The sequence below is a fragment of the Haliotis asinina genome, chromosome 4 (assembly GCF_037392515.1).
Source record: "Haliotis asinina isolate JCU_RB_2024 chromosome 4, JCU_Hal_asi_v2, whole genome shotgun sequence".
Classification (NCBI taxonomy): Eukaryota; Metazoa; Mollusca; class Gastropoda; order Lepetellida; family Haliotidae; genus Haliotis; species Haliotis asinina.
The window spans coordinates 78,216,423-78,241,717 of NC_090283.1; the positions used below are offsets into that span (position 1 = coordinate 78,216,423).

The 25,295-nt window shown below is 40.3% G+C and overlaps 2 protein-coding genes across 2 annotated transcripts in view; both read left to right on the forward strand.

The window, feature by feature from the left end:
* Positions 1-25,295, forward strand: part of LOC137281930 (regucalcin-like) — a 158,078-nt gene that overhangs the window by 63,395 nt on the left and 69,388 nt on the right. The gene's annotated exons all lie outside the window — the stretch shown is intronic.
* On the forward strand, positions 13,826-24,621 carry LOC137281931 (regucalcin-like). Its single transcript, XM_067813658.1, has 5 exons — positions 13,826-15,398; positions 16,616-16,786; positions 17,230-17,460; positions 21,137-21,280; positions 24,237-24,621. Exons 1-5 carry the CDS (start codon positions 15,236-15,238, stop codon positions 24,440-24,442), a joined length of 915 nt encoding a protein of 304 aa, XP_067669759.1. The 5' UTR covers positions 13,826-15,235; the 3' UTR covers positions 24,443-24,621.

Sequence of the window (25,295 nt, forward strand, 5' to 3'; positions counted from 1 at the left end):
GTAGCCGGCCTTTATTGATTTTGGAGCCGTTGGAGTGGAAAATGAAAATAAATAGGTGTTGGTTTGTTGGATCTGGTTGTTTCTTCGGGTTGTGAAACGTTTCACAAATAACACACCTTGGTCCTTCATCTCTGCAGCAATGTCAATTTCCAGCATATCCGCAAATAGTCTATCACGGTCTCTCACAATACCCTTACTAGTGTTAAGAGTACGGTGAGGAGAGACTGACACTGGAATGCCTACAAATGATTTTGTTGAAAGGAGATTGGTTGCCTGTTGCCTCCTATTACACTCAACAAGCAAAGAACCTGTTCGTAAACGTCTAACGTTTCTAACATCACCTGCAATGCCCTGTATGCCTTTTGATACCGCAAAAGGGTTCAGCTTTAACGGAGTGTTGTCAGTGGTCTCAATTACAATAAACCGTGGCCAGTAGTCAATGGATGTGGACAGTCCTTGGTCTTCAACATCAGGATCAGTAGTATCAAGAGGACGTTTTGTTTTTTTGAGGGGAGTTTCGTAAGCCATGGTAAGTTTATATTGTTTCATCATCCGAGCTCCCCACCCGCCACGGAGTATCACAAGGACAATGCTAAAAGCAGGCGGGTTTCCTGCCTGCAGCACCAAGGATACCCGGATGGTATACTCAAGCAGAATAACACAAAAGTATTTATTCCACTTGATTGGCCCATGAGCCACTGCCTTCTGGACATAGGACTCTAGGCAAGTTACGAAATTTGAATTGTACAATCGAAATACAAATGAATCATCATGAAGCCAAGACAAAAAATTACATATTTTCTCAAATTTGTGAACAACATTTACATGTACAGGGCTTAGCATGACCAGCCGATTGGTTGAACCGGGCCCATTCAACCACCCGTCTAGGTGAAGTCAGGGCCAAAGTGGTGTGTTGAGCAATAGGAGCAATAGTCCTGCTCCCATGCTCTCAACCACCAGGATCCCTTCCTCCACCGACACAGGGCCGCAACCCACGGCAAACGGATTGGTGGACCAAATATCCCCCCGGGTCCACTACGGGGGTGTCGGCGAGCTCTTGGCGTTACCCAGCACCCACCACGAGGAGGTGGCTCGCCACGGGTGCCAAAGTTTGATGGAATCTTTTCTAAAGCTCCCTGTGACTATGGATGATAAGCACTAGACTTAACTTGCTTAATACCTAACTGGTACATAGCTTGTTGAAACACCTTAGACATAATATTTGAGCCCTGATCAGACTGAACAACATCTGGCAAACGAACTTAGGTGAAAAACGTGATCAAATCCATGACAAGCAAAGCAGCAACAATCCTACGAAGCGGAATTGCTTCAGGAAATCTGATAGAAGCACACATAATTGTGAGTAAATACTGATTACCACACTTAGTCTTAGGTACTGGACCAACACAATCAACAATAACTCTACTGAAAGGTTCCTCAAAAGCCTGTATAGGTTTCAAGGAGCAGTAGTAATTTTCTGATTTGGTTTTCCAACAATTTGTTATGCATGACAGGTGTTACAAAATTCAGCCACATCATGTCTCAAACTGGGCCAAAAGAAAAGTGCCACAATTTGATGGTACAATTTCCATTCATCCTCCGCAGGAACATCCAGCGACCTATATTTCCTCATCAAAACACATCCTTGTAGTAATAACAAACTGGAACCTTGCTAACCTCCTCAAAAGAAACAGCCTTACTAGCCAGCTTAAGCCCTTCAACATCCTCACCCAGTGCACTAATAAGCTGCTCTCTAGAAAGAATGTGTTCACCACCTGACAAACTATCTGACTTATCAAGAAGTCCTGGCACCCGAAAACGGCCACCTCCTCGTGGTGGGTGCTGGGTGCTGGGTAACACTGAGAACCGTTCACTCCCGTCATGGACCCGGGTGGATATTTGGTCCACCAACCTGTTTGCCGTGGGTTGTGGCCCTCTGTCGTCAGAGAAAGGGATCCTGGTGGTTGAGGTCAATAGGGGCTGTTCCTGTTGCTCAATACACCACTTTGGCCCTGACTTCTACTAGACGGGTGGTTGAATGGGCCCGGTTCAACCAATCGGCTGGTCGTGCTATATATATATATATATATATATATATATGCTGTGATACATGTGTTTATTTTTAAATTGAGAAAACGATGCCAGTGTCAGAAAGCGGTGGCTCATGGACTAATCTGGTAGACATAAGTTTGATCCCGGATCTTCGCGGGTCTTACAGTTGCTAGGTCTTTGAGTCAGAATGACACTGAGATAAAATACTGACAAGTCCTTGTTCCTGTGCAAACTTCTATGATCCCATTTCCAGTAGAAAGCTGGTCTGCAATCAGCATGCCCTGGATTGGGTACACTTAAACATATATGTTTTTTCAAACATAAACACTTTTTGCAAAGGATCTCCAGGGAATGTTTTAAAACAAATTCAGGCCGAATCCAGTTAAGGTTATAAGTTTTACGTTTCATAGTACTTTATGATGCTAAATGAAAACAGTGGCCAGGGGAATGTGTGGAACAGTCATTTATTCCTGGATGAAATAATTCTGAAGGAATCAGAAAAGACGGTAAGCATTCTGATGAGATAATAAATTCACAGATGCAGCACTCATCCTCACTTACTCTGGACCAAGCCTACTTACAACAATGTGCATGATCTCTGCACTGTGACTGTCAATAGAACCTAGTATGCTTCATGAAATACAAATAACTCTACTCTAGGAATGGTTCAACTACATGGAAATGTATTCCAAGAGCTTAAAATATTTCTACAGTTACATTTCTCTAGATTTTAGATAAGGCTACAATCTCTAATGCAGGATTTGAAACTAAGCTCTTCAACGTAAATAATACAGTGTGAGGACCTTGCTGCCTAGTAAATGGCTCCATCAGAGCAGAGAGAGGCGACAGGTCGTTCTATCTGACAGCCAAAAATATCGTAAAATACATGACTCTAACTCTTCTCAAATTCATAAAAGGTGGTAATACGAACAAACAAAAAAATATTTGTTAGAATATTTCAACTTGTTATGAACGCTCCGTAGGAAAATCAAACAAAATATGGCAGTTAATAATGGAGCACCACTAAAAATATATATAATGGACTCTTCCAGAAAAAAAATTACTTTTTCTACAGTATCTAACTTCCCAAGCAAAGACAATTCCTAGAATACTTCCAGATAAGATCAACAAACCATTATTACGAACATCAATCATTCTGGAAGAGTGCAATCTCCCCTTAATGCTTGTTTGTGACAGTTGACATCTCTCTCCACATCAGCAGGCTTGTAGGTAGCATGCGCCTTCTCAAGACAAACATGCAACAAACTATCGGTACAAGGGCTATTTAGATTAGGTATAAAAAATAGTTATCATTATCTTCTGAAATAAGAATTATCCCACCAAAAAACCGGTAACTTACTCAAAATACGTTTACTTTTAGAAACAACGACACATCAAACACCTCTCATGCAAAAAGAAAAACTGTCACAATTTCCGGGAGAGCAATGATTGGTTTGTTTCATCTTGCAAGCCACCATTATCAGTCGAGAGGTCATCGAGACCTGCAAGTGTGTGTCCATGTCGGGGCAGAGTGCAGAAAACATATCGGGCCGGATGTAAAGGCAGAAGTCACACCTTGTTTATGAGAACCAGCGTGTACGAAAGACACGATACGGTGGGAAAATTCTAAGTATCTTTTGCCGCTTTGTTAAACTGTGGTGAACATAAGCTGATGAAACGGCTCAGGCTGTCCAAAATGTCTGTAAGTTAAATGAGTACTTGAGATATAATAGCGCTGTCAGCCCAATAAGATCATACTGTTGTGATTTAGCGATATTCCAACTCAATGACTCTAGACTTGATAATGTTGAAGGGTACAGATTGACATTAGTGATGAGCAAATGAACTGAACTTTTGTTAAACACTAAGGTCGCTACCAGCAGCATGAGATGTGCAATACATTTCAACAACATGACACATATACATACAGATGTGTTGTCTGTATAAAACTGCTGAGCGTGCGTGCACATATGCACAAGTGCACTAGGTCAACAAATCAACAGGTACTTGTTACGTGAAAGGTTTACTTAATGACATGAAGTGTGTACATCCTTTGGACAATTTCAGTAGGTATATCATGCTTGCAAGTTGTAAATTTGAGACTAGTAAAAGTATAAGTGATGTTCAAAATTTAGAAACACATTCTTATAACACTATATATGGTCCCATTTGTAGATTTATCGCTTGCCCTTATCTAATACTGCAGTATAATGTCATTTACTGTTTACACGACCTAAATGCTTTAGATAAGTCATGTCGTTTTTTTCTGGAAATAGTTCAAAGGTCTAAATCATAATATGCCAAGTGAGTGTGTGACTTAAAATTAAACGTCACCATGGGAGTTAATAATCTGCCTAAGTTCACTGAAAGTTTTTTTTAAGCTAAGTAAATATTCACTATGTGGTTGGTTTCACATGCAGACCTTGGTTCAGAAGTTTTATGCATGAATGAGGATCATTTCTCATTTCCGTCAGCAAGGAATAAGAAGTTTTAAATGTATATTTGAAAAAAATACAGGAATTCCGCTTTTAGAAGTGTTACTTGCATTACGCAGTCTATTGTTTGGGAATGTTTGGCTGCATTTGAAATAACTCTTGGCATTTACCACGGGCGAATAAACGTTGTTAGTCATTACAGCGGGAAGAAGTACGTCACTTATTTTGTCATTTGCGTTTGTTATGACGGCGAGTTGGTTGCAATAATCAGAACAATGAAACTCAACGGATTACATAAACCAGACATATTTTCTAGCTAGCATCCTATACCGTTCTTTGGCGGATTTTTGTATCTGTCCTACAGACAACAGACCTATCAAAATGTTTTGTCAAAAGGTAAAAGGTGAGTGGATGTCTGAGAAGAATGGTCGAATGTTAGTAACCTCGGAATCGTCTATAGTCTCTTAGGGTTCACTACCAAGAATGTCATTTTTTCTTTAACTTTGCCAACTCCTTTATCACATCTCTCTGGAAAGTTGACGTTTAAGATGTTTGACATTAACCAACAAACTCACAACTAACTGTATATATCGTTGGGTTACCCAAATCCTTGTTTCACCTTTTTTTCGTACAACGATAGTACTGCTCGAATGAATATTTGTTCATGATTTATTCCCAGTTGTATGGTTCTATAAGCAGAGATTATGGAAAGTTGTTTGTCTCTCTTATTTTGATATATTAGCATGTTTTCTTCTTTCAACATCATTCACCTAATCATCTGAATTGTTGGGAAATGTATCATCGTTGATAAAGCTAGAGTTTGCATGGGTTCAAAAATCCCATCGCCCGACCCCCTGTACAAAACACTTTCGGGCAATCAAATAATGATATCTTGCTTGTCCATGTACTATATAATTTCAGTTTAAGACTTCATTTCATACCCACTGAAAATGTAGCCGTTAAATTTCGTAATGATAATAAAGTACAGTTGTCTTTCTATACTATTTATCACGTTTTGATAAACAGCTCAGTTAACATTAACATTGGAAACCATGCTGATATATTCTTTCACAATTACATAATCATGATAATGTCATAAATAGGGTAATTGGAAATTTGGTCTGGACATGTTACTTTCATAACGTTCATGGCAAGAGCCTTTTTATAAAAAAAAACGAACCCCTGGTTAGTGATAGGTAATAATAATGAGTGCAATCCTTGCATTTAGGTCACCCATTAAAGTATAATGCTGTTGTAGCAATCTAGAGCTCCACTGCTTATGTGTGATTTCATTGTGTAAGTTAGGAATGATTTACCACATTATAATGGGAAACTGTGGGCACAGGCTCCCATATCTTTGCAATGATTACACGAAAAGTATATAAAATGCTTCGCAGTACAATTCATAATCACAAAGCCGCCTGCTTTGTCAATCGCTATGCTACTATCACATAAATTGTTTAAAACTTAATGTAAATATATCCTAGATAATTGGCCTATCAAGACCTATGACCCTATCAAGACCTTACTCAGATCATGGTACTTGTACATTGCACAAAATGTGTTTGTAAACGTGTATCTAAAAACCGAATGAGTATGGTTTAACACTGCTTTTATCAATATACCAGCAATATCAGGGCAGGGAACAACAGAAATAGACTTCACACATTGTATTCATGTGAGGAATCGAATCCAGGTTTTTGGCTTGACGAGCCAATGCTTTAACCGCTAGTCTAAACCACCACCCTTTGTCATAAAAATAAGATTTATTATAAAATTACATGAAAAGAGCATTCCGAAAGAGATTGTGTGTGTAATGCACATGAAGCGAGTCTGAAACATGACGAGATACATCGCCGATAAAAACACAAATTCATCATTATTACAAAATGTGGGGTGTAAATGAAGATGAAAATGCCAAGACAGTAGTATTAGTAATAGGGGCACGAGCTCATATCAAATATATAAGTTATATAATATCAATAACGGGGGTTGCCTCTGATGTGGGCCGGCCTATTTCATAGACTAAACAAATGTTTAAATGTGAATTGATCGATACCAGGGGTCCCACAGTGCGCGTCGGCTGAGTCGATAAAGTGACAAGCAATTAGAGAAATGATCCACATATAGTATGAACCCTGTGTCATGGCTACAATACGTGAGGTGAAAAGACATGCACGTGAACGTGGTATAGGGGGTAAGAGGAAGTGTTAGTTACTAACTTTATACTAAGGTAAAATATAAAACACGCACTACTGTGAAAGAACTAATCAAGAGCGTGGAATGCAAGGCTATTCACATAAGAGGAAGTCTGAGCTAACTGAATTACTAAAGGAACAACAACATAAAGAATTACAATTCACACCTACTGAGCGTGCTATAGGAAAATATTTGAAGGGTTGGAAGATGGAAGTTTGAAGAAATGTAAACTGTGGGGATATAAAACAGTTAGTATTTCATAAAGTGAATGAAGAACTGAATGATTTAAGAGGTATTAAATTTCAACTAGATGACACTAGAGAAACAACAGGTGGATGGAGCTACTGAATACACCTACGTTTACTTCAGAGGTACTCAGGAAGTTACAACAGAAGCAGGTACTATCAACTCTTCCATTGACAGATCATTTGAAAAAAATCGAGAAACACTAGAACATTACACTATTATGGGGTCTGGTTGGGTTGTTGATTAATTAATATGATCTACCTGGATATAGCAAATTATGAACTGTTGTGAGGTGGATCTTACTTACCCCTGCCTATGTATTTTAAGAACAAACAAGCTATGGTTGACGTTGAAAACCATGGAAACAATTGCATGAGGACAACGATAAGATCTGCTAAAGTGGCCCAATCCCCTAATCAAAGTTTCACACGAAAAATTGAACAGCATGAAGCGAGTGAGTTTGGTTATGTGGTCGTTCATTGTGATGGGCAAACTAACCCTCCCATTATTTATAATGGCCCAGACACAGCTGAGAAATTTCTGAAGTGTTTACAACACAAGGAGGAGGAGATCAAGAGAAAATTACACACATAACACTATTGCATTTTGGGAAGCCTATATCAAAAATACACTTTGCCATGTCCATTGTAAATCTCTGAATGGTGATTCAGTGTGAGACCACTGTCACGTGACAGGAAAATACAGTGGTGCGGCTCACAGTGAGTGTAATCTGAAGTTGAGAATAAACCCTAAGCTTATTCATATCCCGGTGGTGTTTCACAATTTATGAGGGTATGATTCATGATTGATTATGCAAGCTGTTTCAAAGGTAGAAGGGAACATATCCTGTATCCCAAATAATATGGTGAGATGCATATCCTTTTTGCTAAATGGATTGATATTTATAGATAGTGTACAGTTTCTGTTGTCATCTCTAGACAGTTTGGTCAAGGCAAATAATCCAGATGACTTGGCTATAACTAATTGATACACAGATGAGAAAACTAGAGTTTTACTGCTACGTAGGGGTATTTCCACGTATAAATATATGGACGACTGGTCTAAATTTAATGAGATAGAGTTACCACCTATTGACCGATTGTACAGCAAACTGACTGACGCGTCTGTCTCACAAGATGATTACGAACACGCGAAAAATGTATGGGAACAACTAGGCTGTAAGAATCTAGGTGATTACCTCGATTTATATTTGAAAATGGATGTGTTGTTGCTGGCAGATGTGTTCGAGATATTGAGGAAAACCTGTTCAAAGCAATATGAGATGCATGATCCTGCATGGTATTATTCCCTGGGCTATCATGGGATGCCTTACTGAAGAAAACAGGTGTGGAGTTAGAATTATTTATAGATTATGATATGCACCTATTTACCGAGAATGGGTTATGCAGGGGTATTTCTGTGGTATTGAAATGTTATGGTAAAGCTAACAACAAGAATGTGGAAGGCTATAACCCTAATAAACCTTTGACTCATCTACTCTACTTCTATGATACCAAACTGTACAGCTGGGCTATGAGTCAATATCTACCAACAGGTGGATTCAAATGGGTTCATCCGGGGATTATGGGGGACATCATGAGTATTACACCGGATTCAAACAACGGTTATATCCTAGAAGTGGACTTAGAGTACCCGGAGGAATTGCACCAGTCTCACAATAGTTATGCTCTAGCACCCAAACAGTTGAGGGTTAATCCCGACTGGATGTCTGAGTACCAACATTACCTGATGAATGGGCTGCTAGCAAATGTTGAAAAACTGGTACCAAATTTGATGAATAAAGCAAAGTATATAATTCACTATCGTAATTTACAGCTGTGTCTAACGCTTGGTATGAAGCTGACTAAAGCCCATGGACGGAACCCTATCTCAGAATGAACATGGATTTGAGAAAGCTGGCCACGAACAACTTCAAGAAAAACCTGTACAAACTCATGAACAACTCTGTATTCGGTAAAACGATGGAGAATTTACAAAAACATGTTAACGTAAAGCTAGTCAGGTTGAGTGAGGAAGACAAGCTCAAGAAACTAATAGCCAGCGCGGTGTACAATAGAACTACTATATTCGATGATGACTTGGAAGCCATACATATCAAAAAGAGTCACATTAAACTTAATCGGCCGGTCTATGTTGGTATGTGTATTCTAGACCTGTCTAAACACCTGATGTATGACTTCTCCTATAACGAGCTATAGAAACAATACAGTGATAGGTGTGATGTGTTGTACACGGATACGGATTCCCTGTTGATGGAAATTCAACCTGAGGACATACACAAGGATATGAAAAACAACATACACATGTACAATACCAGCGATTACCCGAGAGATCACTCCATGCACAGTCAAGTCAACAAGAAAGTACTAGGTAAGATGAAAGATGAATGTGCTGGCACACCAACTGCTGAATACGTTGGGTTGAGGCTTAAGATGTATTCTATCAAGAAAGCAGACGATGCTGAAATAAGAAAGGCTAAGGGTGTGAAAAAAATGTGGTAAAACGACACATCAAGCATACCCTCTACAAAGAGGCCCTATTCGAGAAAAAAACGTTCAAACACTTTGAATAAGACGTCTCTATCACCCATGGATACAAAACAATGGATAGCCGCAGATGGTGTCAATACCTATGCTTACGGTCACTCCTTGATCTCTGGGGTGTGTGCGGGGATGCACCACTAATGATATTTAAGTAACAGAAATATGATGGAGAAAGTTTACTACAGGCCTCTGGGATATTGGAAAGGGACAGACAGTTTAAATTCACTGATGTAGTCTTTTTTCTTCTCCTAAAAAGCTGAAATCGTTGTTTGTCCACGCCATGGGCTTTACATAAATGATAAGGACCTTTCACCCCTATACCGCACCCCTTTACCACATGACTGAGCCTTCTTTGTCATTTGTATGGTTATACCCTCGCTTCCATTGTCGATACGCTGACCACCACCGTGTAGACTGTTATCATCCATCGATCTCATATCCAACCATAATGCATACTTTGTGGTTAGGTAACCCCCCGATATTCACAGAGTATAGATCCAGGTCACTGGCCACGTTGTTGACTATTGAGTTTTGTCTGATCGCCGGCAGTTTCCTTATTTCATCCCACTGCGAGTATGCTAAGAGGTTGACCTCTTTCACAGTCACAATAGAAAACCACTTGCTTTGTTAACTCTAACCAGTCGTTATGGTGCCAAATTTATACGTGAAAAACTAAACATGCAGGATTATGGTGGCGCAAAACCAAAAAGTCCTGCGGCCAACTGCAAATCCACCCAAAAGTCACTCAAGAACTGCAAACCATACAATCCGAACTTGTGGAGAGTCCTCCGGACCATGCTTCAGAACTGATGGGCAGTATCAAGTATATATATATATATATATATATATAGTACAACCAAGACTAGAGTGGTGACGCTCAATGATACCATTACACAGGCTACATAATTGATTGGCAGTATCAAAAATCTGCTGGGAACACTCCACAAAGAAACCTCTGCCAGGTTTTGAATTTACCTATCGTGAACTGAACCCGTTAGACCAGGCCATGCAGTGTGTACGTGGAGAACTTATGCACAACGTAGGAAAACTGAGCAAACTCGACGAGCAAATAGCTTATGAAAAATCCAAACGGAAGATGAAGATGAGATGCATCTTATCAATGAGAGAATAAAAACTGGGAAGACGAGAGATGGGCGCGATTGTAATCCGCTTCATCGAATCGTGAACAGCTTCAAACTCAGATCAACCGCATTTGGGAAACAATCGATAGAATACTGAACGAACATACAACTTAAGCAGACAGGATTCAAACATTGTTCCGTGAGCAAGGCATCACCTTTGCCAGTTTTCTGACGGCATTGAGTTTCATCATATCGACTATTGTATTATCAGTTACCACACCACCAAGTGATGGTGACGTTAGAGACTGGATAAAAAATACCTTTGAAATCACTCGGAGAGGCCCTTGCTAAACTCACTGGTAAATGCCCTGGAAGCCCTACCCAGTAACCTAGGAAGTGTCATTTCATGGCTGCTCAGCACGCTGGGTAAAACTGCCACGTGGCTTGGTCAAAATCTGTAGGCATTCATCGTCGCCATGGTTAGGTTGGTGTACATTGCTGCTAGGGAATTTTTAACCATATAAGACACAAGCCGACCGCGACACCTCCAACCACCAGCAGTGTTTTACGATTGATATGTTACTAGTTGATTGCCTGCACGGTGTGAGGGGGGACCTGCCGACTGGGCAATTTCCGTACCCTTGCCTCCGGTGGTGATGCCACAGAGAGGTGTCCTGTGGACAGCTGAGTAGGTGATGGTAAGTGCGTTACGTTGACGTCGGTGTTGATACCAAACTTTTGGTAGGCTGTGGAATGATTATTTCATTTTTGTAGCATGTTATTTTATTGATTCACAGACGCATGTCGCTCGGAGCCATATACAATCCCACACTGAACACGTAGTCGACTTTCGACCTGGCGTATTGTAACGTGTCCTGGTATCGTGTTATAGAACTAGGTAGATCTACTGGTGATGCAATAATTTTTTTCCAATCATCATCTGACCCTTGTTGAAACCTCCAAACGCGGTAATCCTTGCTGTCATCAAAAGCCAAGTAAGGGTCATCCCACTCGTTTGTTTTAAAGTAGTGATACGACTAATATACCCATTTTTTTAACCACTCGTAGCTGGCTTCCGCTAGAGACTGATTGTGAATGATAGGAATTTCTAATCCGTGAAATATAAACACAGATTTACTCAGTTCATCACGTCTAGTGTCTGTCAACTTCAAGCCACAACCAGTCGTCACGCACCACACAGAGAAAATGAATTGATTCTGCCAGAACTGCATAGGGTTGTTAAACCACGTGTGTACCGTTTTCACGTTTGTGACAGAAAACCCATAATATTTAAACACATCCATGAATCTGGCTCTGAAATATGAAACATCTGCATCAAGCAAGATTTTCATGTGTGTTAAGTTGCAGGCGTTTATGTCATCATTTTCAGGAAAACGTACTTTGGGGTTATGCATATTATTATTAAAAATGATTTATGTTATAATATGTACATTACGCTTCCGGATATAACGAGCGGTGAGTCCATTCAACTTACACTTGCCATTGACACATCTGTCCTGAAAACTGGAAATAGCACTATGCGATATCACTTACTACCCATGATGGACAAACATCGACGAAAAAAATAATATGTTCTACGTCAATGGTTCGCCAAACGTAACAGAAGATGGTTACTGCAGCATGTATTCTCTCAATGATGAAATCTTCAAACCCTTAGGAGCTGAGCTTTAAATAAATGACTCAAACGGAACAGTGATGATAATCAGTCAACCGTTGGCGGAGACGCATGGGTTGTCATCAATTTCAATACCCCCAAAATTTATTCGAAATTACCAAATGTAATTCCATACCACGAGTTATGCGTTCATCTCGACCAGCTCAGCACAACGGATGATATACAAAGTGAGCGTCCTTCCACCTTGTTGAGGGCTAACTCAGTTAAAACAGAAAAATGATCTAGGCGACACAAATGAGTTCAATTTACCTGGAGAGGAAGACACCCCATACATCTTATACTTTTAAGATAACGTATGCAAACAAATGCCACTAGTAGATTTTACAGAGCTTGAATGGGTAATTAAAATAACACTAACCAACCCTTACATCATTTTTAATCAAAATGACCTCATTTCCGAAATTACTAACAACGACTTCCTTTTCATAATCTTGATTCCCTCAAGAGACCTTATAGGCTTTAAATATATCAATCGAAACTTAACTGACTTGTAATTAAAAACTAATTTATAAACTATATTATGGACAAACAGAATGGGACTGTGTCCAGCCGTAGATGTGCAGATGGATTTTGACTGAAACATTTATCTGAAATAAAACGGGTATCACTACATAAAAAATACAATGGAACTTTAAACTACATAGATGGTGCTGATAACACCCTAATGGCAGCTAGCATGGGATTAGGAGCAGTAGGAGTTGGGTTGTTGACAACAGTCATAGCCGCATTGGTGGTGTTAGGACTTGAATTAGCAGCTGTAGTGACAGGAACAGTTGGGTCAGTGCTTAAATTTATATCTCGCAAATTGAATCATAAAGCAAAGAAACATAATGAAGGTAGATTACTAGCCTTATCAGAGTTAAATACGATAGAATATCATGCAACATATGTCATATTTGGGATTACACTTTCTTAGTAAAGTACAAATGCTAGTTCTTTTTTCGGTTGAGTCCCATCCGGGATTCGAAAAAAGTACTAGCATTTGTACTTTACTAAGAAAGTGAAATCCCAAATATGACATATGTTGCATTTGACCACTTTCTAAATGGCATCGTGTAATGATAGAATATCATGTTTCCACCACACTCAATGACAATAAATTCTCAGAAGAGGAGTTTCGTTTGATCATAGGTGATCAAGAAAAATACAACAGAAGATTAGATCGAAGGTTCATAAAACATATTCTATAAGTGAGGATGAGTCAAAAAGTATATAAAACAAGGGATACAACAAGTCTAACAAGCATTTATCATGAAAACCAAAGGCATGATAGAAGATTGTTACCCTCTGATAGTTTACATATGTGTAATTCCGGCTACCTAAATGACATGATTAGACAAGAATACGACACTGAGACCATAATTTGAGACCATTACTTTGAATATAGCACACATTTACTGATAAAACTGCAACCAGGTATCAGCCAGCGCACTGTGTGACCCAGCTCTTTATTGATCGTGCTTTGCATTGCATCTCGTTGCCATAAAGCTATCACGTGATCACAGTGTTGACAATGCAGGATAGACCTGTTAAACCGAGATTACTGCTCTCAGTCCTGAGTAGCTCAAACGGTTGAGGTGCGGGCTTATTGTGTACAGTAGCACTGCTGTGCATTATAGGTTCGTATCCCGCCATTGCCTCAGATTGACTCCCTTGCACAATTTCGTGACGCAATGGTCGAGCGGCCCTTGCAACTTTCGTGAACTAGGGATCACGATCATATCAGTTGGGTCTCTGAAAAGGACCTTTCTGAGTGGGGCACTCTCATGGTGAGAGAAGGCACCTGCGCAGTCCCCCAAGGGAGAATGCAACAACATCCATCTTTCTTAACTCTTCCTTGGGGGACTGGCTACAAACGGACCCTTTAACTCTCTTTTGTCATTCTTTCTAATCTTTCTAGTTCTTGTGTGTCTCTGTCTCGGCCGGAACGCATTTAAACATTTTTTAGTCTAGGAAATAGGCCAGCCCACAGTGGAGGCAGCCCCTACATTGGACTTTTGTGAATGCAGACGGGTTGTGTCTGTTTTTCCAGAGTTTGTCACTAAGGCGGTCTAGATCACGTTATTGATATTATATAACTTATATGTTATATATGAGCTCGTGCCCTTATTACTAATACTACTCAAGACCGATTGCTTCAAATGGACCCAAGATTGTCCCAGGAGTGGAAGACCAAAAGTGGCTACTCCTGCTTCGGACCGATTCATCTGGATGTTTCACCTGTTACACTGATTTGCTAACAGCGGACACAAGAGGACAGGTACGTGGTCCTCGAAGAGTCCTACAATCTCACCTACTCCCACTTTGTAACCGCCAGAAGGGACCTGTTTCTATGCAAAGCTCGACCCCACACAGCTCCTGTAACAGGTGCCTATATCACGAACTGCAAAAGTCAGTGTCCTTCCCTGCTTATCAAGTTGGCCTGGTCTAAACCCGATTGAGCATCCACAGGACGAACTTGATCGACATATCCGTAAACGTAACCATCGTCCGCAGACACTTGCATAACTTCCCAACGCGTTGGAGGAGGAATTGCGAGGAATTAATTTCCCAAAGGCAAAATTCGACCCAAAGGCAAAATTCGACCTTCCAAGCTGCTGTTGAGCAGTGACGACTGTAAGTTGTGGTGTTACCAGGTACAGACTTGGAAGCCTCCTTCTGTCGACAAGTATGCTTTCAGTGAACAGTGTAAGGGAAAACAGTCAAGGCGCCGGCTAGCACACTAATCATTTATTCATGACGACGTGGCAGGACAGATGACAAGACGAAAATGGTGCACACATGCATCACGGACGACCCGCTAACAATACTCTGACCTGATAGACTCACCGTATCACGTGTCAGTTTGTAAAGGGACCATCCGTCCCGTGTAACACTAAACTCACTCACTCACTTCTAAATCATACTGTGTATTCATCGTATGTTCATTCTCTCGTCATATCGTAATTTCTCCTTCAGATTATGTCAGAGAAGATTGATCTCCTAGTGAGGAATCGTGTTAACCATGTGGAGGGCCCCCACTGGGACGATACAACGCAGTGCCTTTACTACGTGGACGTGTTTGCTAATGGCGTCCACAGGTACAACGCCGTCACAGGAGAGAATAGCAAGTTGAACCTAGGGGGTGAGTTTATCTCTGTTAATAACCAGGTATCCCAATCTGCACGTTTGTTTATGTGTTACAAAGCTGCAGTTTTGTAGCAATGGTCTGCCCATAATGGAGACTGTGAGAGATCAGCGAGTGAAATCATAAGCATTGATTTTCACGAATAAAATTATACTATAACATGAATGAGTTATTATTCAACGTCACATGAGCAATGTTTCAGGCGTATCTATAGGAGGAATGAACCATGGCATGGACCCACACTGGATTTATGCCATCACCTCAGCCATAAAACATTATTCCACGATTAAAACAGTGTGTATAGCTAAATTGACTTTGACATATTTTTGGACTTACGTAAACCCATAGGACGATAATTATTTCAAAGAACACAAATCGAGTTGTAATTAACAACTGTATTTAAAAAACGACTGACCTAATGTATCACTGCATTTGCAATAAAAGTAGAAGTAGCACCATTCAAGAGTGAGTGAGTGAGTCCGCACTTCGGTAATGTTTCGGCCATATAGTCACAAGAATGAAATAGCTGTAGCAAGGGAAGTAAACCATTGGCGAGTTATCAACATGTTAGTCCATAACTAAGCATGTCAAATGATGAAAGATCAAGCAACACAATGGTCAAATAATATCATTAAAATATGAACTGTGGAACACCAGTCACCAGAGTAGAACCGTCCGATTTAAGTGATTAAAGGAATAACACAAGTAAATATTCGCCCCTCAGCAACGCTAATCCAACTTCATACACAAGCTATCCGATGTATGACCATCACACAAAATGCTAGTATTCAGGTACCTTGACCTATGAAACAAGAGGCTATACAATAGCTAGTTCTCATGATATAAACAAAACCAAGTTGCTATACAATTCTCAATCACGCATGATTATAATACACTGAAGCAATTAAGGGAACTGCCTAGAACATTCCTGCATACATTGTTAAACATAGTGCAAGCTTACGGAGCAAACCAATGGTTCTTCCTGATTTTGTGATCGTGTGTGAGATGTACATTATTGTTTTCTTTCACGATCAAAATGTCCATTTTTTCTGTCTCACGTGATCACAAACAATTTTCCGAGATATACTCAAGGTGCAAAATATCGGAACACATCTACATTTTGCACAACTTTGTATGTGTTGTGTTCAACATATTTACACATTTAACATCCTTGAACGAGTAATCAGTCATGACATCATCTTTTATTCCTGGAGACTCAGCGGCGACCGTCATCATCCCGCGTGGTTTTTTGGTGAGTCAGCGTACAGACCTCGCCATCTTGGACTCTTGGGTCAATGGCAAGGTCATTAGCATTGCCAAGGTTGAGGTCGACCCTAGAATGCTCAATGACGGCAAAGTGGATTCTTCAGGTAGACTCTGGATTGGTAGGTTCATATATTCTTGTGTCTCGTTTTGGGACACCTCCACTTTACGCGTCCCCAAAACCAGCCTAACCCTAACTTCCGGGGACCCGGAAAATGCAGTATACTCCTCGTTTTGAATATATGGGTTAGTGTTGTTTGACAATTAGCAATGGTCACGTAGTCTGAGGCACTGCAGGTGACTGTGCAATTAGGGACGCCGGGAACCTGTGTCCGAACCCCAGTGCTTTGTTAGTGCCAGTTCCTTCTTTCAGATTTCATTAAAGTGGAAACTTGCTTCACACACGTCGCGATTTGTAAAATGGTTTACAGACCCACCTTTTTGAGATAGTGTAAAGCTAGACTTACATGATCATACTGATATACTGTCTTATAAACATAAAGTAGTATTTGACTTTACGTGAATCAAGCTATGCGAGAATAACCATGTAATACTTTCAACACAGGATCGGGTTACTGTGGTAAAGATGACCTGGGTCCTGACCCCCTAAAGTGGCCGAAGTATCACGGTTCGTTGTACAGCCTGGATGCTGATGGGTGCATAAAAAAGCACCTAAGTAACATCAGCCTCGGCAATGGCATGGACTGGACTGGCGACAACACTATCATGTACTACATCGACTCTCTACCCAGGCAGATCTATGCGTTCAACTTTGACATTACTGCTGGGACTGTCAGTAAGTGGACTTACAACACTGTAACCACAGGCCACAGAGTTGTGCAGTTCTGTCAAAACATTTCAAAATTTTTCAAAGCTGTACATCTCTGAACTTATCGTGTTAGGAATAAATGTAATAACACTTTGTAATTATATCACTTTAGAAATTTATCTAACGTTACATCAAACATTATATAATATTTACTAAAATTAGGTACAATGCTGCACTTCCTTGTTGATAACACCTTGTAGAATTACTACGTGAAAAAATTGCACCAGAAGCTAATGTGTGTGTCTTCAATCATACAGGTATAAACCTTGCTCCCGGTGACAAAATCGAAAAATCTGAACTTAAAGTTAAGGAGATACACCATGCATAACGGGTCGGTGACTACAGAGGTATGAAATAAGGAACAATGATCTCAGTTTTCATAGTGACCTTTCTTCTCACGTTGAGCGACATTCCAACATTTACGATACAAAGAGTAAGCTCCTTTCATCAAGATTTCAAAGTGTCCCATACAGCTCTTGCTCAGAAGCTGTGGCATCAACGTTTCAACCTTGAAAGACATGGTAGGCGTCTTCAAGACATATCAAAATTTCACGAATGAGGGAAGGCGAGATACGGCGAGAATCAGTGAATAATAGCTCCAACATGCACATAAAAATGTTGGAAAGAATGAGTGGGCGAGTTAAAACTTAACGTCACATCGGCAATATCGCAGTTATATCGTGAAGAGAACAGTTCAACAATATTCAAATCAATAAATGTATAACGAAAACAACCTGTCATCAACGTACAGAAAAGCTACTAGAATATCACCGCTCGTAAATTAAAACTAGTACGCTATCATAAAGATATATACCAAGATCACCGATCACCAGCAACTGAAGGTTGATCACTATACTTAAGACCATGGGAACTTACAGTACCATTGCAACCCTTTGATACCTGCGTGGACCCTAGCAGGATTTACATCATAACTTTTGCAGCCGGCGATTGCGGACAATAATTAAAATCGCAAAACTCTTAAGTAAAAAATCTTGGTAAGTTTGAAAATTACTTGGACAGTCTAGGGACTTATGTACCCTCTCAGGAAGACAATATTTTAACAACACTTACGAGTGTGTTTTCTGTAATTTGTATTATCACTGATTAAGTGATACTTATCACTGGGTTACAATATTTAAAGTTTTGAGGGATAGTTATTATGGATCACATTTCGTATCGCGGCAATAGTGTCGTAACTGGCTATTTGGGTGTTAGTAACCATGTTACCAGTCACCTGTTACGGTGGCCGTTCTGACATGTCGGGGGTGATGTAAGCTCTGGTTGCATACTCGCTTGGTCTGTCCGGGCTGCTACATCTAGGAATGAGTGGTCTGACGACCGGGACTCCGAACTAACACATAGCATTCATGTACTGGCCCTCTGGCATACCAGAAATCACTCGACACAAGGTTCTATACTCACATAGGTTTACTTGATCCTTTTCTTTATTACACGATATCGTGGCCTGGACAAGATGGATAAGTTCTATCCCAACTATGGAAATGTACAATCCTGGTGTTCGAACGTTCTGCCAAATGTAACACGCGCCCGCACTGCTTTTGGTGCTGACGGGATCTTTTTAAGGTGGTCGAACCTGCTCCAACCTTGTCAAATGACCATATTCAATCCCTCTGATTTGTTAAAAGTTACATCATTCCATGGTCTCACGTATGCCTCGTGATCGGGAAAATTCCATTAACTCCCATCATTGAATCTTCCTTGATAAATCTCATTTATTCATCTACTGACATATTCTCCTTTCCCGACGATTGGGTATTAATCTTATTTCTAGAAATAGCAACTCTAGTGTCAATGTTCTGTACCACACTATTTATCATGGATACAATTTTGACCTTATAACAATAGTATTTTAGCAGCAGGCCTTCTTGTTAGTGCTCCAGCTACCTGACCTTGGCTAGCTATTGTTTACTTCAAATCGCGGAAGCTGTTCGGGAACGTTCTGACTAAAGGACGACATGGTCGCGGTTTGCTGGAATATTCTCGACTGTGTGTCATATATATAAAGATTGGTTCTGTTGAAAAAAAGAGATCACACACTGACTTACACTTGGAAGGATTCTTTAGTTCTGCTTATCATCGACTGTCAGTAACACCCGACCCACAAACTACACCCAAGACTCCACGCCTCACTGCTCACTGTTGAAACAAGCTTCATTTACAATTTGTGCTCTCTCAGATAATAATTAATAATAATAATTGCAATTTAATTGCTAAAAGTCACTGCTCCTGATTTCAAGGGGTCATATTCCACATGGTGGGAGCTGCTACTGACAATGCTCGATCTCCAGGCTTTGTTGATGTTGATGGAACAACCAGCTGCTCCATCTGAGTAGAGCGTAAGGATCTGGATGGGTGGTAGACCGATAGCAGGTCCTTTAACTAAGTATGCGATAACTCTAAATAGAGAGCGTTTTACTGTCTAGGGGAGTAACTTGAAACTGATCCGATGTCTAATGGGCAAACAGTGTAAATCCCTGAGAATTGACGTAATGTAACAATGGTTCTGGTGACAAAGCGAACAATCTTGTTCAGAACTCTCTGCTAGTGAGGGATTTCTCCAGGCACAAACACTAGAGAGTTGAAGTAATCGAGTCTGCTTGTTCCTTGAGACGTAATCACAATTGTGCAAGTTTCATTTTCAAGGTACTTTAGGAGTTTGCCGATGGCAGCGATGTGAAAGTTTGCGGCTTTGGCTGTGTTCAGTGTCTGATATTTGGCAGACATGGTTCTGTCTAGGATAATGTCCAGTTGTTTGACAGTTGTAGCTGGAGGAACACTGATCTTGTTCACAGACAAGTTAATGGTAACTGGAATCTTGGAGAGCTGTTGTTGGATTCTGTTTTGCCCTTGTTAAGTTCCAGATAATTAGCAGACATCCAATCATGAATGTCGCTTATGCAGTCGGATTCCTGTGCCAGCATCTGATGGCCTAAACGCCACATACGACTGCTGATCGTCGGTGTATCCATGGAAGTCCAAAGAGTGATCTCTGATGACGTTCCCAAGTGGCTTGATATAGCAGTTGAATACAACAGGACCTAACACGGATCCACCATTGAATGCATGTTCGCGCTGTCAAACAACGAGTGTACTGGGCTCTGCAAACTTCATGAAATTTCACTGTGCTATTCATTTCCAACGGATGAGAAAATTACATCTACTTCTTCAGAATTGTCAGAGGAATCTGGACTTTCATCCACATCCATGTTTAGAAATGTGGAGTGTGTTAATATTTTCTATTCATTTGTGTACCTTCATTGAAAAGAGTTCACCTATGCTTTATCACCCAAGCTAGAACAACTCACTGCATACAATGGAAGCCAATCAGCAACCATCAGTTAAGTACCATCAAAACTGAGACGGATCAACCACCCTCGCAAGCATTTCGTTGGTGAGGGAATTGCCATAATCTTAAGAAAGTCTGTTAACGTTAAGGTATGTCGTGTAAAAGTTCACTGTCATTCATTTGGGAGAAAGAAGATACGGGTCCCTGCAATAAGTATTACTATTTAGATGAGTGAATATACAGGCTACCTCCATCAAAAGCGAATGGCTTCCGCTTCTGTCAGTTCTATGATGAACTTTGATTGGCATCAGAAACTACCTCACTGTTTTGTTTCAGGCAATAAGAGAACTGTAGCAGACTTCAGCTCTGCTGAAATCTCAGATATGGGGTTTCCTGATGGAATGGTCATTGACACAGAGGGAAAATTATGGGTAGCCTGTTGTGACGCAGGGAAAGTTACCCGACTCGATCCCGAGACAGGTAAGGACACGCAGTAACTGTTGTTATAAATGGCAATCGACGTCATGACAAAAGTCAGGGACCACCATAGAAACATCGTCCCAGTTCAAAGTCTGTTTGAAACCATATATCTGAAGAGACTAGTACAGATGTTACCGTTGTAGTATTTTCATTTACTTACGCTTATTGAGCATACTTGTATGAGATTTCAGATGATCTGATCGCCTGCATCAACACAATTGTGATGCACAGTTTACAACAATGAAGGAAAACCAAGTACTATGCTCAGTTTATTGCTGAATGATGTAAGAATTCGAGCATGTGAGAATCTTTCGAGTGAGGAGGAATCCCATTCTCTTCCCACAGAGGTTACTGACGTCATATCTTCTCACGTAATCTCTGTTCCAACACAATGCAATGAGAAAATGTTTTACATTTCGGTATTTCATATGAGGAGAGAATGGAGGAATCCAGTCTTGTGAGTGTTGACAAATTCTTTAGGGCAACGCCCGAAAAGTGATGAGAAGTTGTCATTCTTATGTACGTTTATTCAAGGAGGCTGACCACGCCAAAGTGGACGGCATTTTGCCGTGTTTAGCAAGATGAAGGAAGAACACTTCATATGCGAGTCCTTCTGTCAAGGAGGTTGACTGGGTAAGAACCTCCAGACCACTGCATTATCACAAATTGAGTTCTTCGCTGTCCGGACCCAAACAGATCCAAAAGCAGCTTGTCAAATATTCATTCCTTCTTTGTGAGTGAGTAAATGATGGACGTCACATCGGCAATATTGCAGCAATATCGTGACGAGAACATTCTTGACATCAAAAATCTCCTTTTTGATGAAATACATGACGTGTTTTTCAATCAGAGACCAGACCTAATTGGACACCTAGAGATCAAATCTACCTGAGTGACTATTACTGTTCCTGAAAGTTCTAAAGAGTTTAGTCTCCTCCTTGGTAATTGGTAAGGCCAGAGGTTGACCTCACCCTGACAATGTTTAAGAAATCCGAAACAAATGAATTACAATACAAACAAGGATATAATCAGTTAAAAAGTAAATATAGCAATTACAAATCCTAGTTCACAGACGGGTCCAAGGGCGGTGGCGCTGTGGCCTGTGCCACTGTCATTGGTTCTACAACAATATCGTCTAGAATACCGGACAATGCCTCTATTTTCACAGCTGAAGCAAATGCCATATTAACGGCTCTTAAACATATTGAAAGACACCCTAAACATAAACAGTATATAATTTATTCAGACTCTCTTTCTTGCCTTCAGGCAAAAAACTTATCGTGTAAACATCCACTTTTAATAGAAATTATTGAAATATATAATGGTCTTGCTACTGGCCAATACGACATCGTCCTCTGCTTGTTACCTAGCCACGTAGGCATTTCTGGTAACACAATGGCCGATCTTGCTGCCAAGGCAGCACTCAACAAGTCCGTGACACCACTTCTTGTTCCTTGCTCGGATTACAAAGCTAGCATTGGAACTTACATCTGTGATCTGATGCAGAAGAGGTGGGGCACTCAAGTAGGTATCAATGAATTACATGAAATAAAACCCTACACTGGTTACACCTACTTGGGTTTTCAGTCCAGATCTGAAGAGGTCATCATGCGACGATGTCGCATTGGCCATACTAGATATACTCACAAATACTTATTGAAAGGTGAAGATCCTCCGTTCTGTATCCCTTGTGATGAGAGAGTCACAGTCAAGCATATCCTGCTTGACTGTGTTGAATTCTCTATCACAAGGGATAAATATTTTACTGTTAAAACAGTTAAAAATCTTTTTAACACAGTTAGTTCTCATTTAATTATTGGATTTTTAAAGGAAATTGATCTATTAGTTGACTTCTGAGCAAAATGTTCTGTAGATAGATGTATTTTAATGTTTGGTAGCTAAACTTGGAAGTTGAGCTGTTTGTGGCTGTACCCTCGAAGGGGGTTGAAGTATTGTAAACATATTGTCTTCCTGAGAGGGTACGTAAGTCCCACATCGTTCAAAGTCAGTGTAAACGTACCAGGATTTTTAAATGTAGTATTCTTGTTGTTAAAATTTTCGCTAAAATTTCCTACAATCGCCATCAACCGAAGGGATGATGTAAATCCAACTAGGGTCCATGCAGGTAGCAAAGGTACTGTAAGTCCCCTTGGTCCTTAGTGTGGTGATCTACCTTCCGTTGTTGGCGATCTATAGCCTATTTTTATATTGTGTTATCCCCTATCGCTAAATATTTTAGAATTCATTTCTAGTTTTACTTGTATATCTGTGATATTCTAGTCATTTTACTGTCCTTTGTTGACAGGATTATATAATCAATCTTTCATTATTGTTACTCTATATACTGTTTTAGTCACGACGTGGCTGAAATATTGCCAAAGTGACTTTAAATTTTAACTCACTCACTCACTAAAGAGTTTCATGTACTGTTTTAGGTTATATTTCAGGTTAATGTGATCAAAAATTCAGGCAAACCAGTCATCTGAATTCATTGTCACATGTAAACCATTTTTAATTAACCCCCACACCTGCAGATGCATAATCTAGTCGGCCGTACGAGTCCGTTTACTATTTTTTTTTAAAAACAAACAACATTCATTCGGTTTCACCATTATTTTTATTTGGCACCCAGTGGAATTTTGTTTTAGCAGATAACTGAGATTGAATATTTGTTTTCAAGAACTTTCTATATGTACTTAAAATGGCACTAAATTGGTTCCGTGAAGATCCGTGTTAGCAATCATCTTCAACCACCAAGGCGAAACATGGGACTGGGTGGTCAGGTTTCTTCATACATGTAGTCAGATTCCTTTCGCTCTGACTGTAAATTACCGCGTTACATCCTGCCGTAATGCATCTTGAATTACATTGATTTTTCAGGAAGCAACAGACATGCAATCAATAATGTTGATGATATCGTTTCGTTATTAACATAGATTGATGTTTTATCTGTCAGGAAAGGTGATCCGAACTGTGAAGTTCCCGTGTGAAAAGATAACGTCCTGTTGTTTCGGCGGGAAAGATTTCACTGACCTCTACGTCACATCATCGCAGTTCCAAATGACCCCGGCACAACTGGAGAAAACACCACTGGCTGGGTCCATCTTCAAGGTCACAGGGCTTGGCGTCAAAGGTCGCAAGGCTAACTCATTTGCTGGATAAACGTTTCTCGGTTCAGTCCACAACTTTCGACAACCAAGCTCGTCTACTATTTGTAAATATAATATTAGTCTAATTCAGGTTCTTAAGCTTTGTGTCCATCCGGACTGTTTTAGCAAAACATGTCAAATGAGACGTCAGGAATATGTTCACGATTTAAGAGAATACAGCATAGTGAACTATGGAGTTTTTATGTATATTTTGACAACAAAATAGTCGTCCCTTATGCAACAAAGGTGCTTGAATTTCATGAAAAGCGGCAGTGCCATCTCCACGTTCACCCCTGAATATAATGTCCTGACACTTCAGGCAGAGGCGGAGAGCTGTGGCTAAAACGTACAATATTTAATGGACTGCCATTAGTACAAACTCACACTTTGACAACAAACACCATTCAGCTGGTTCCTGGGATACAAGAAAAGATTGCAAAACTGATTGATCCTAAAGCAGACATCCCCAAATTGAGATATGGAGGCAATGCGAATTGTGCCTGACTGTCATCTGGTTAATGCAGTAGAAGCTGTATTCCGACGGTAAGATGCACGAAACTCGATGTTCAAAAGCCACTGACAAATGGTTATTGCCACATTCCGTATCCATCATGGAAAGAGAACTAATCGTTTTTTGTAATGTGTCACGTTTACTGATCAACTTTCGATTTTTTCGTTGGCGTTGTCATGTTTGGCGACAAGGGTCACGGAGAAAAAACTGGGAAATCACACTGACACCCTTCTTTGTCCCGTTTGCCAGGCGTGTGAGTGGCTTACAGTGGAATAAGCCATAGGCGTATTCCTCAGTACAGTTCTCAAAGCAATTGAAGAGCATATGCCATAACCAGGAAAACTTCATCAGAGTT

What these genes read in the sequence shown, in the direction of transcription:
- LOC137281931 (XM_067813658.1), top strand. Translation starts at nt 15,236, where the DNA reads ATGTCAGAGAAGATTGATCTCCTAGTGAGGAATCGTGTTAACCATGTG. An exon ending in TAGCAAGTTGAACCTAGGGG is followed by an intron (nt 15,399 to 16,615) that starts GTGAGTTTATCT and finishes TTATTCCTGGAG; the next exon opens with ACTCAGCGGCGACCGTCATC. An exon ending in CATTACTGCTGGGACTGTCA is followed by an intron (nt 17,461 to 21,136) that starts GTAAGTGGACTT and finishes GTTTTGTTTCAG; the next exon opens with GCAATAAGAGAACTGTAGCA.